This window comes from Aulonocara stuartgranti (assembly GCF_965226115.1).
Source record: "Aulonocara stuartgranti genome assembly, chromosome: 20".
Lineage (NCBI taxonomy): Eukaryota > Metazoa > Chordata > Actinopteri > Cichliformes > Cichlidae > Aulonocara > Aulonocara stuartgranti.
Genome location: NC_138956.1, coordinates 753,648 through 766,054, shown reverse-complemented (window position 1 = coordinate 766,054; position 12,407 = coordinate 753,648). Strand labels below are relative to the sequence as shown.

General features: G+C 42.4%; 1 protein-coding gene across 3 annotated transcripts; it reads right to left on the bottom strand.

Annotated features, from left to right (window-relative positions):
• Positions 1-447: 447 nt before the first annotated feature.
• On the bottom strand, positions 448-12,289 carry wnt5a (wingless-type MMTV integration site family, member 5a). 3 transcript variants are annotated; one of them, XM_082517429.1, is made up of 6 exons: positions 11,792-12,289; positions 11,181-11,344; positions 8,353-8,501; positions 5,632-5,879; positions 2,906-3,198; positions 448-2,328 (listed from the first exon to the last, which is right to left on the bottom strand). In XM_082517429.1, exons 3-6 carry the CDS (start codon positions 8,487-8,489, stop codon positions 1,870-1,872), a joined length of 1,137 nt encoding a protein of 378 aa, XP_082373555.1. In that variant the 5' UTR covers positions 8,490-8,501; positions 11,181-11,344; positions 11,792-12,289; the 3' UTR covers positions 448-1,869. The 3 variants fall into 3 exon arrangements, with proteins under 3 accessions (XP_082373555.1, XP_082373554.1, XP_082373556.1); XM_082517428.1 differs by having other exon boundaries at positions 11,181-12,289; XM_082517430.1 differs by lacking the exon at positions 11,181-11,344.
• Between the last annotated feature and the right edge of the window lie 118 nt (positions 12,290-12,407).

Genomic DNA, 12,407 nt, shown 5'->3' with positions numbered 1-12,407 from the left:
GCCACAGTTACACCTCAAAGCAACAGAGCCTCTGGGATGTGTGGAATGGGAGACTCAAATATGCAGTAACTGTGTGATGCCAGCTTATCAATATTGATCAAAATCTCTGAGGAAGGTTCCCAACACTTTGTTAACTGGTGCAAAAATGAGGTAGTTCTGAAGGCAAAAGGTGTCCAACCCAGATATAGAAAGATGTACTTTAAGTGTCCAGTGGGTGTGTCAATACGTTCTTGGCATGTGCATTTAGTAATGTACAGGGTGGGCCATTTATATGGATACACCGTGCCACAAACAGGACTTTAACATCACCAACCATTCCCATGTTATTATGCTGTATCCATATAAATGGCCCACCCTGTATATGCAAGAAGGAGAATCTTTATTTGAAGGAAGAAAAAACTCAAGGAGGCACAGACAACATTAAAGACTGAGTAAAATACTTCCTCGTTGGTTTTACACTCGGTATTTATTGAAACAAAGTAGAGCATTGAGCCAATTTGTAAAAAATAACAAAATATTTGCTATAGCACATTAAGTTTAACAAACCTCAAGCTTATAAATATACATAGTTGGATTGGTAGAAATAGTTTGTCTAGCGAGAATCATCACAGGGACAGTGAGAAGGTAAGTGAGTGGTACTGGAAACCTGTGGCAGCATCGTAACCTGAACACCTGTGATACAATGTGTGTAAGAGTAAAGCCAAGCACGAGCATGACTTGGTTCCACGACGATAAGGTGCATTTCCCTTTTGCAAAAACAGTGAGGAGCCGCATTAGTGAGAATTAGTTTAAAAAGTGAACTTTGGGATGCCTGCCTCATCACTGGTCTGTTATGAAGATGATGCTTTTCTGCTGAAAGCTAAAACGAGGATCTGTTTTAGGAAAATAAATACAGTTTACTGATTGGTTTGTTGGATAGACGTACTATATACACAGAATATTTCTCCACTGTAACCACAACATTGCCCATATATATTTAAACCGTGTTAAGTATTGTAGAATAATGTTAAATGGATAATTTGAAGTAATATGGAAACATTGAAGGCTATAATATTGATATAACGATAACAGCTGAACAGACACGTACAGACATGTTTAAGCCTCTGTATCAAAGTGCATAATGATGGAGGGCTTGTTGCAGCACCTGGGGAACTCTAAGGCATCAGGGACAGCTTAGTCAAAATGGCCCGATCCCCGAAATAGCCCTCTTCTTGTGCCCATTGTACTCCAAGGACTCGTACAAACCGACAGTGTTCCTTACTGTATGTGTGAAGGGGGACAAGCAGACTTCAGCAACGATGTGAAGGCTGGTCTGGGAACAGGCCCTTGAAAAACACATCCATAGACTACAGCACACGTTCTCCTCTTTATAGTCGCTCTCCAAACAACAAAATAGGACCTTTTGTCAATTATGCCACAAAAATTAAACCTTACTCATCTATGAAAGGCACAGTCCAATTTAAAACGTTGTGACCCATTTCCTCTACGGAGTCAAGAAAAATGGCTTTTTCTGTGGTTTAAACCCCCCCCCCCCCAAAAAAAAAAACAAAAAAACAAAAAACAGTTAAAAGGAACCGTGGTATAAAATTTCCAGCCAGATTTAGGCACTTGAAAGATTTAAGTTTTCTGCTGATGAGCGGGCCAAAATAAAACATTACAATCTGAAAATAAATATTTCACAATACTCTCAGTTTCTGAGGACATGATTTTTTAAGTCTTTTTGCAATGGCATAATTGTTTAACTCTATAAATATAATTTATATAGTTTCTTTCTTCCATTCTCTCTGTGTTCAGCTCCTCTGCTCATGAATACACACAGATTTATGCCCATTATCTGCAAGCAAATACACACAGGCAACACTCTTCTTCTCACTTGCAGACAAATTGGTCTACGACTTTGGTGCAGCGCTTGCACTTGACGTAGCAGCACCAGTGGAACTTGCAGTGGCACCGCTCCACTATCTGGGCCTTGTACTGGTCATAACCTCTGCCGCAGCACATCAGCTCACACCCATCCATGCCCTCTGAGGTCTTGTTGCAAAGCCGCCCCACTGTGCCCAAAGAGCCTGTGCTTTGGTTCTTCAAGCAGTAGTCTGGACTTTGCTCGATGTACACCAGGTCATGGTTCGTGGGAGGGTTGAACCTACTGTGCATCTGCACCAGCTTTCCTCTCGAGTTGAGTTTCATGGCTACGGCACTGTCATACTTCTCCTTCAGTGCATCGCCCACCTTGCGGAAGTCGGCCAGCTGCAGCCAGCAGGTCTTCAGGCTGCAGGAACCTGATACTCCGTGGCACTTGCAGGACACGTGGGCAAGGTCTGACACAATCTTGAGAAGAAGAAGATCAGAGAGAAACAAAAACAACAGGTTGCATAATTATTCTTCTTCAGAAAACGGAAAAAAGAAAAGAAACTTGACCACATGCTTCGTGCTGTAAATTCACCCTGCCTGTATAAATATTTGAATAATGTGCTGCTCTTGATCTCATGAGGCATCACTTTGCTAAAAAGGACAGAAAGTGCAGGGTGCTCCAGGGTGCAGTGATGTCCACTCGTTTGTCCTCCTTGAAAGAGTACAGCCTGCCAATCTGGCATTACGATTCCTTTGAGGTGGTTTCAAGATGTTTTAAAAGGAAAAGAAACTCCAGAGCTGTCTGCAGTGACTCCATCTTTTCATAGATCAAAGCCTCAGGGGAGCAGATGGAGCTGTTACACAGATGATCAGTGGAAACCTGTCTGATTGACCTGGACTGGACTATCTCACTTAAAAAACAAACAAAAAAAAGCCTTTCAAGCTCTGGTTGGTCTAATTTTGAAGCGTGAAGTATATACACGTCTCTCTGCTTGTTTTTAAAAAAATAATAAAAGATTTGTGCGTGCACGTGCATGTGACTCGGCCATCTTACCCTCCGTCCTGCCTCATTATTGTGAAGATTCATCAACAGCCGTGCATTCTCGTGTGAGCCTTTGGGGAAGCTCTTCTCCCTCTCACGGGCATCCACAAACTCCCTGGAGAACCTGTAGCCATAGTTGAGGTTGTCTCCGCAGCCGCCCCAGAGCCAGTCTCGGGGAAGATCTTTGGGGCGAGCAGCACGACTGCACCCACAGCTGGAAAGCTCACCCTCTCTGCAGGCCCGGCTCACGGCGTTCACCACTCCGGCGGCACTTATGGCATACGTGAATGCCGTTTCTCGACTGCCTGCAGATACAAATACCACATGACATTTGAAACAAGACAAGAGTAGAGATCCAAATTTTGTTTTAAGCTGCCCAATTTTAAAAACACTGCAACCCATGAGACAAGAAAAGTGATCTCCATCCACTGCTTTCATTTTTGTAGGTTAAGCATGCACGTGTCTTCTGTAGCCAGTGGATCTCCCCATCGTTTGCTTTAAGTGTGTGTGTGTGTGTGTGTGTGTGTGTGTGTGTATGGCACTTTGAGATGTGATGTCATTTGACAGCATTCACCATACACTTAAGATTACAGAGCACTTCAGCCAAGCGCTGCAGGGTCGTCATCAACAACATGTTGAACAGTGGAATCTGGTTTGCTGTTATTGGGCTTCAGCCAGAGAGAAGACGGCGCCCTCCAGTGACAGAGATCCTTCTTAACAAGTCTCTGCCATTTCACCCAAATTGAACGTGACAACGGTTCTTTTAGTTAATCTGTCACGACTGAGTGACTCTGGAGCCGCTGTACATTAATTCCAACTGTTTCTACCCTCAACATTTCCTCTATAGAGCGAAGATTTAAAGAAAAAAAAAAAAAAAAAAGGCAGAAAATTGCACATAAGCAGTTTTTGTCGCTGTACGAAGCCACAAGAGAACTAAAGAAGAAACAGACTAGCAAACGATGAAGCCGTGTGTTGACACTGAAGACGAGGACTGCTACACAATAAAAATGCACAGCTCATATACATGCTCGGGCAAACCTTTAGAGACTATGCTATAATGACAATAACATATGGACAGAGTGAGATGAGGGAAACTAAGGCGAGTGAAACGATAAGTCAAGAAAGAGACGGAAAAGAAACAAAACAAGCAATATAAGAAAAGAAACACACTTAATATTCCAAAAAGGAAGAAAAGATGAATAAAGAAACCTCCTGGAGAGGCTGAAAGATCCAGGTGGGAAATACTGCTGGAAGCATTAGTGATCAGAGAGCGTGGTGGGGGGTTTATTAGGTTAGTACAACTTTTAATCCAGCCTGAGAGTACTGGCCTAACGGTGGGCCTGCAGACAGACAAACTGTCGTCTCCCACACTGCTGCCGCCCTTCTAATGTCCCCCACCCTCGAGCTAGCCAAGCCATGCAAGGGAAGAGTCTGAACCCAGCCACGCCGGCACCCCCTGGACCTATGCTTTAAATCACCAGCAGTGTCCTAAGCCAGCAGACAGTAAGACAGGCTTTCATATGGACAGCTATAGAGGGGAGGACATGTTTACATGGCCCAAGGTGGACTGAGATGGGATCACTGTTGGGGAGGAAGTGGGAGGGAGAAGAGGAATGGGAGGAGAACGGCTGCTTGTGAAGAATAATTTGTGGAAAGGGAGTAAGGACCAGAGACACGCCAGGCAGAATCACCGAGAACAGAGTCAAAAGCTACACAAAGAAGTACAGCGCGTTAAATGGTCGAGCAACACGAGTGAAACGGTGCGACATACACATGTCCATTCAAACCGTTTCAGCTCTTATCCTTAAAATGTCCCTGTTAGAAAAGTCATCTGCAAACACAGTAAGAGGAACGCTTCTCTGAATAAACAGTCACCACAGAAACTCCTGACCATGTGTCCTGTAGATCATCCAGAGAAAAGGTAACATTACATTTAAAATTTAATTTATTTCATTACATTTCCTTAGTGGGACAACACACATCCAGTGTCTGCAACTGGTTTCATTTGGCTGAACTAAACACTAAAGACAAACTAAAAATAAATTTGAAAAATGGCCAAAACTGGAAGATCTGACCAGTTTAGATTTAGCATCCTAAGCTGCTCCAACATCCAATAAAACTGGAACAATGTGTGTTTAATGATAGGACCCAAGAACAGGACTTGATGTTAGGGACTGGAAAGCTCTTGAACTTTCTATAAGAGACAAACAGACAATGTAATCTCTGACGTGGTGATCTATCGCTCCATATACTCGTAGCACTCCCCTTACTTGTAAATACACAGAGTCAGCTACAGTCCAGAGTTTGTGTGTCTGCGTGTGTATGTGTGTCTTTGTGTATTAGACTGTCTCCCATTCATCAGGGGGGAAAGCAGATTCTCCGACTCCCTCCTGCTCCATATCAGGGGGCTGGTTTAGCAGGCCAAAGCCACATGTGATTTATCGAGCAACCTCACCCACCAACTATTCCCTCCACACAGCTGCTGAGCATCAGCAGCCTCATGCATTTCACACACTTTTCACAAACATAAAAAAGGGTCAGTGACTCAGAAAGAAGAAAAGAAAAAGACATAAAATATAAAAATCTAAGTAACCCTGTTATATCTGGTACATACAGGAAATGTGCATATCAACATGCTGGTGAGTACAGTTATGAAGCGTTATCTTTGTTAGTTTCCTGTGTCTTTGTGTACGCGTTTCTTAGAATATACGGCACGTCATACAGCCTGTGTCTCTTACCTATTTGCATGACCCGTCCAAAAACGGAGGAGTTGTCCACTGTGCTGCAGTTCCAGCGCCGATGTCTGAACTGGTACTGGCACTCTCTGATGCCTGTCTTGGCACCTTCACCGATGTACTGCATGTGGTCCTGGTAGAGCTGGCACAGTTTCTTCTGGCCCTGCGACAGGCCCACCAGCTGGCTGCACAGAGGCTGGGCGCCGATGATGTAGGCCTCTGGGATTAGTAAAGGGTTCATGGCCAGAGACCTGCGTGAAGGGGACACACAGTGCAGTGTTTTCAGTCATGTGTCATTAAAACAAATGCATCCACGTTGTTGGGCCAACACTGCAATCAGCAGCTGATTTCACTTGATTGGGTTCTCTCCATTGATGATGGAACTATGTTAATCAGTGAAATGGAGGTGCAGTTAGTTCCTAGGTGGAGTAAAACCCTGTACACTCTTAATGTCAGAGGACAGTCGATGTGAAAGTCATTTAGAGCCAAGAATATACAGCGAGTGAAGCTTAGACGAGAGGAAGAGCAGTCAGGAGATAAAGGAAAAGAAAGAAAACGCAAGTAAAACACAGATGCATGAAGGAAATAAAGGGCTACGTTTTAAAAACACACCACTATTGTCCGACAAACGGAAGCTCACGCTCCCGCATCCAGTGGCTGACTGCGGCGACCACTGTAATCACTTTTGAGTTGAACAATTTTTTTTTACAGTTCTTTATATTATTATTTTTAATTAATAAAAGAGACAAAGCTGTTATAAGGAAAGAGTTGATGCTACTAGATTGCCTACGCTGGCTAAAACTGTGAATTTGGAATGAGTTTAAGGTTCTTTATGTGCCTATAAAGCCACGCATCGGTGGCTCCCGGGTGTATTTAAGAAGTTCTCTGCCCCTGTGCTGCTAGGTCTCTGAAATCCTCTGGGCAACTGCGTTTAACTGCTCCATGATCGAGGTTAGTGGGAGATTTTTGTGGCGGGAGCTCCAGTGAACTGGAACAGCCTTCCTCTCACAATCAAATGCTACCCGCAGGACTTAAAGAAAAAACAAGACGACAACAATAACATGTACATATTTTAAATGACCCTTGGACATTTTTAGTCACCTTAGTATTTTTATATTAATTTAAAAAACAATCTCACAACTTCTGATATCATTCCACAATGTTGTTGTATAGTTTGTGCTTTTTGCACCTATTTTTGATGTTACTTGTCCAATGAAGGTATACAAATTCATTTATTTTAAAACAGGACATTTTTTTCCAAACTGAATTATATAAGGATTTCCATGTGTGTTTCAAAATGTGCATTTTTTTCCATCTTAACTTTAAGTTATGTGGTCGGCCAAATACACCGGTATGTAGGCCGGTGTGTTTTAAAAGAAATGTGTAGCTTACTACAAAAATATATATAAAAGCACAGATATGATTAATTCTCATAGGTTTTCTCAAGTGCATTTCCTCATGTCAGCTCACCCGAGCAAGAGTAAAATTCAGCAGTCGTGTAACTTCTTATAGCACCAGATCATTTCAGCTAAAATAATTGTTCCGTTCAATTTTGTGGAAGAGAAACACAAAAACAGAGCGAGAGAGTGAGGAAGGAGGAAACACCAGTATGAGCATCTGGTTCCAGGCCACAGGACAATTAGAGCGGCCCATCTCAGAGCCCCCAGAGAGAGACAATTAGCCCCTAGTGTAACCTGATAGACTAAGGAAACTCAGCGGCAAGGAAACACAGAGGGAATACGCAGAAACATACACCGATATACACAAACGGGCACACAGTAGAAAGGGGGAAGAAGAAAAATAAATCATGCACACTAGTGCAGTCTGATGCTGTCTCACAAACATGCAATGAGCGCGCTCACAACTCCAACACTCCAAATCACTCACACCTGTGCGTCCTCTTGAAAAGGAAACTGACAGACACACACTGTGTGAACATCCTTTCCAGGGTCTGCTGTGTAGTAATGTGCGAGTCCTCAGCTGCAGGACTAATTTGAGCTGTTTCAACTTTAATGTAGCTTCCTACTTAGCTTAATTAGTTTGTATCTGTATAAAATCTTTACAATTATTTGTTTACATTGTTATTTTTCTATAACTCTACCAGCAGAGTATGTCACTATTTGCTCTGATTTGCTCCACTGGAAAATAAAAATATTTTCTAAGAGGTTTTGGGTTAAATGTCCAAAGTTCTTGAACAGGAGCTCTGATTGGGTACAATAAATATTCACCAGGTGTATAAACACAGAGCTACTGGATGTCAAGTGTTGTGATTATCAGAAGTGCTAGGTGTGTTGAAAATATAGACTTCTCTTTTAACGGAAGCAGGATGCACGCACACACACACACACACACACAGTATTTGCAAATATTTGGACGCAGACTCGGAAACCACAGCATTCTATGTTTTTTTGCGATGTTCATAATTTTGGTTTGGCAAAAGAAAGTAAGGGAGAGAAAGTTTTCTTGCAAAGCTGATGGTATACACAGAGTATGGCATATAGATCACACATATACAGGCCTCAACAAATAAACACTTAAAAAAAACAAACAGTCAGTATCACCTATATGTAACTTTTTGCCGAGTCTTTTTAGGCACCGCTGTCCTATTTACAAATTAGCATATGACAGAAAAGAGAATGACAAGTAAACACACTTCAAAGGCGCACACTGAACAAATTAAGACTCACAGAATTGCTGGCATATGGAAAGAAAATTATTGCATACCACCATGAGTTGGCCTCCACCACCACCTGCATGAGGAGAGTGAGGAGTGTGAGGGCAAAGACACAGTGTCTGGAGTCCAACACGCTGCCAAAGGGCCAGCAAATCGGCCGACGCACACAGCCTAGCCCCAGGTTCATACTGCCAGTGATCTGAAGGAGAACAGAGAACAGGATACTTGTCAGTCTGCCTGCTTAACTAGATGTTTGTTTCTCACGCACAACTTTGGGGCATATTATGGAAAGAAAAGGGCAGAGAAAATGTTCTTTCAGCTGGATTGCTGTATATTTTACATCTCATTTACATGCGTGTGTGATGAAATCCCTGTAGCCATCACTGCTTGCACAGCAGAGCAGTCATTTGGCAACATATCAGAGTGTGAATCACACAGCCAGAGAAGACACGATGACTATGAAACCCCGCAAGACACATTCCAGACATTTCACTTTAAGGCACAGAGAGACTGAGAAGCGCTAGTTAGACAATTTAATTTAAACTTATTTTTAACAAATATTAGCGCATTTTAACGAAAAGGACCGGGGTTGTTTTTTTTTTTAAGCCAATAAAAATAAAACAGAACTGTAGCTCCAAGTTCCGCTTTTATTTACATTTCTGGGAGACCCGCCTGTATTTTCTTTTGCTGAGAATGTTTTGTTTATTTGAAAAACTATAATAAAACTGTTTTTAAAGCAAATAATTTTAATTCGTTTTTTTTAATCGTGGGTAATTAAATTAATTATAAGAAAAACGCGGGTTTTGTTTTTAAAAAGATGGAACAATTAAAAAGTAAAGTCTATTTCTCGTAACTACGAAAAGTGGCGATTAAACGTGTAATCTGACAGAGGCCTAATGGACATCTCCTTATGTATTTAGCCTATATTAAGATTAATTTTTCTACTTATTAATTGAAAATGGATCTGACAGCAGCCGGGTGGCGGGGGGATGATGACCGGATACTTCGCAGCTTTTGCGCAAAGAAAACCGCACAGAATTTAAAAAAAAAAAAAGAAAAGAAAGAAAATGTGAATTATCTGCGCACAACAGCACAGCTTTGTTGCCATTTTGGCAGAAAATTAGGTCAAATAATTACTCCTAAATTTGCGAGTTAAAGCGATGTGCCAGCCTTCCATCTTGTTCGTGTGTGAGTTTTTGGGATCGAGAGCAAGTCTAATTTGTCACGCTGCATTATTTTCCAGGGTTGAGTCGTGGAGACCCGGGCCTGCCTAAGACTCATTAAAAACAAGGCCAAGTTCACCATCACTCACCCAGCGCGCGCGCACACTCGCGCACAACACACACACGAACACGTGCTTTTGGTTTGCGTGCTGCCTCGTAATAGTTGGTGAAGTTATGTTCTTCGCAGTTCCTCCACATAAATTAAAAGCAATAATCCACAGAGGGCGGCGGTTTTACACTGATTTTAAACCACTAATTGGAGCAGTTGTGCCTGAAAGGAAGTGGATTTTTTTAAATATTTTAAAACACTTTAGTAATTTATTGATAATCAATTAAATATTATTTTTGGCAAAACAGTTTGCTAGGAGCAGCTGAACAGCGGTGGTGACTCACAGGGTTCATTTGGCAGATTGAGTCACGGAGCTACACGGTAGGTGCGCGCATTGATCTGACAATTCACATCTGAGTTTCATCCACTCAGAACAAAGAAGAGTACATTTTGTTTTCATCGACGGCACAAACTAACTTTATTAATGTGAATATGATTTTTTTATAAGCTAAGCAAATCCTGCGTTCAGTGACCCTTGGAAACGATCTGACCCGAGCGAGGTATTCATAGGACGTGACCGGTGACTGATGGCTATACTGCAGAGTTTTGTCAGTCAAAGTGGTATCTAGCTAAATGAACAAATTTCAGCTAGAATGATAAAGCAGCAGGTAGTACTTCAGTCAAAGTTAATTTCGGGGGTATTTCAAAGAGCCATATGGCACTAAAACCGAGAGAGCACGCATAGGAGGGGCAGAAAAAAAGTCTGCCTTTTAAGACTAGAGCTGGGAATACCTCAAACCCGGGCCTAGATATTACCCCGTTCTGGTCTCGTGTTGTTAAAACGCTTGGAAAAACTATTTAAAATATCATTAAACGGATTCATTGTGTTTTAAAAGTTTCAGCAACAATAAACGGTGAAAAATGTGAAGGAAAGCCAGTGTGTGCTCAAAGTCAAGTTGTATTATGCTTCGGTCTATTTAAAAAAAACAAAAGAACAACATATTTACAGTCAGACGTGCATCTTAAAGTCGACAGATGCTGACTGTGAATAAAACGAGTTACGCTAGGCTTCTTTTGTGTGGATGCGCGGGCTGGTGGAGAATGAGAAAGAAAAATGTATGAGGTAAAAAAAAAGAAATGCATCTATTTTAAACATATAAACACTCATTAATGACTGAAATATTGTGTGTATCTAACAGGACAAGATGATGAGCGTTTTTTCCCTGTCTGCCCCGATGTTTACACAAAACCAGGAGAGGGAGCCAGGTACAAGGAGTTGAGAGCAGCAGAGAACACTGCCTGTTCACTTAACAATAGAACACTGTTCGTTAAAAAGCTTTTAAGCAGAAATCATATGCATTTCTAACAAATACTGTGCTTTTTATGTAATGTTTGCACAATAGCGAAGTGCCAAACGGCTGTCAGGCCATAGGAATGGGGGGTGGGCGCATGTTTCACACATCACATCTGTCAAGCACTTTTGTCCACATCCAGAGCCTGTACAAGTTCAAAAACATCCCACTGAAACACAAATTTTCCACTCTTTAAGATAAACTGTGGCTGAGGTGGAAAACTGAGTCGACTAGGAGACGTATAGACTACTCACCGGGGAGCACAGCCCGTTAGAAGCCGTAATCCACTCTCTGCAGACGATATCAAACCAATAATCACAGTGCAGGCCAGGTGATTTAAGATTTCCTTTTCCGCTGCACTCAAGGCAAGTACCGGAGTTTCTTTTTTTCGTTTTCCCCGGAATCTCTTGGGATATGCCTGGTTGGGATGAACAAAGTGCAACTCAGGGAGTCAAAGCTGAGAGTTCTTCAGGTTTAGTGTTTGACGCACACAGAGAAAAAAAAAAAATCAGTGCAAGCGCTCCGTGCGCTTAACAGCTTAAAGTCTGGTAGTAAGCAGCGGGATGGATAAAGTATCTAGTGACAGTGTGTGGAAATAGTCCTTTCCTTTCACGATTCAGTGCGTGACTTTGCGGTACCTATTAACAAATACAACCACCTACGGCAACCCAAAGCGCCACTGGCGGAAACCTAACTGTTGATTCGCTTCTAATTAAAAGCAGCATGAAACTTGTCTGTCCAAGTGGAAAACTGTCCCAGAATCCAGCTAAACTACACCACAAGAAGAAGAAGAAAAAAAGACGTGTAAAAATGTTAAGACAATTAATTCCAGCAGATCACACGCTCACGCCACGGCGCGTTTTACCTGCGGAAAGATCCACACGGTGATCCTCGCCACAAACGACTTGTCAATTTACCTTCCATTCTGCGCAAAAAAACAAAAACGACTCAAGACAATTCCCCAACTCGAATTAAAAGTCTCCACTCTCAAAAAAGCAAGTCATTCATCCGCCTCACCGAAAAAAATAAATAAAAACATTAATTGATCGGCTCCAGACTTTATGCTCCAAAAACTTTCCGCGCGGACTATCTCCAAACAGTGCGGCTTGGCGAGCGCGCACGGTGCCAGGGGGAGGAAAAGAGCACAGCGTGTGAACGACAGCGGCTTTTCTGAAGCTCCAAGCGCGTCGTCCTCCCACACCGTCTGTGTTGAAGTGCAAAAAACTATCCCTCCCTCTTTTCTCTTCTCCCCTCTCTCGTTCTCTCTCTCTCTCACCTGCTCCCCAGTCGCCTCCTCTCTCAAACTAGCACATTGCTGCATTGATGCGCGGAGCAAAACCTTCACATGGCGCATGCGCTTCACTTTTCTTCCTCCAGTCACCAACTTTCAACAACCAAGGAATTTCAACGTAGTTGGAATTGAGGAGAGAGAGAGAGAAAGAGAGAGAGAGAGAGAGAAGGGCGGAACAGGCTGTTACAAA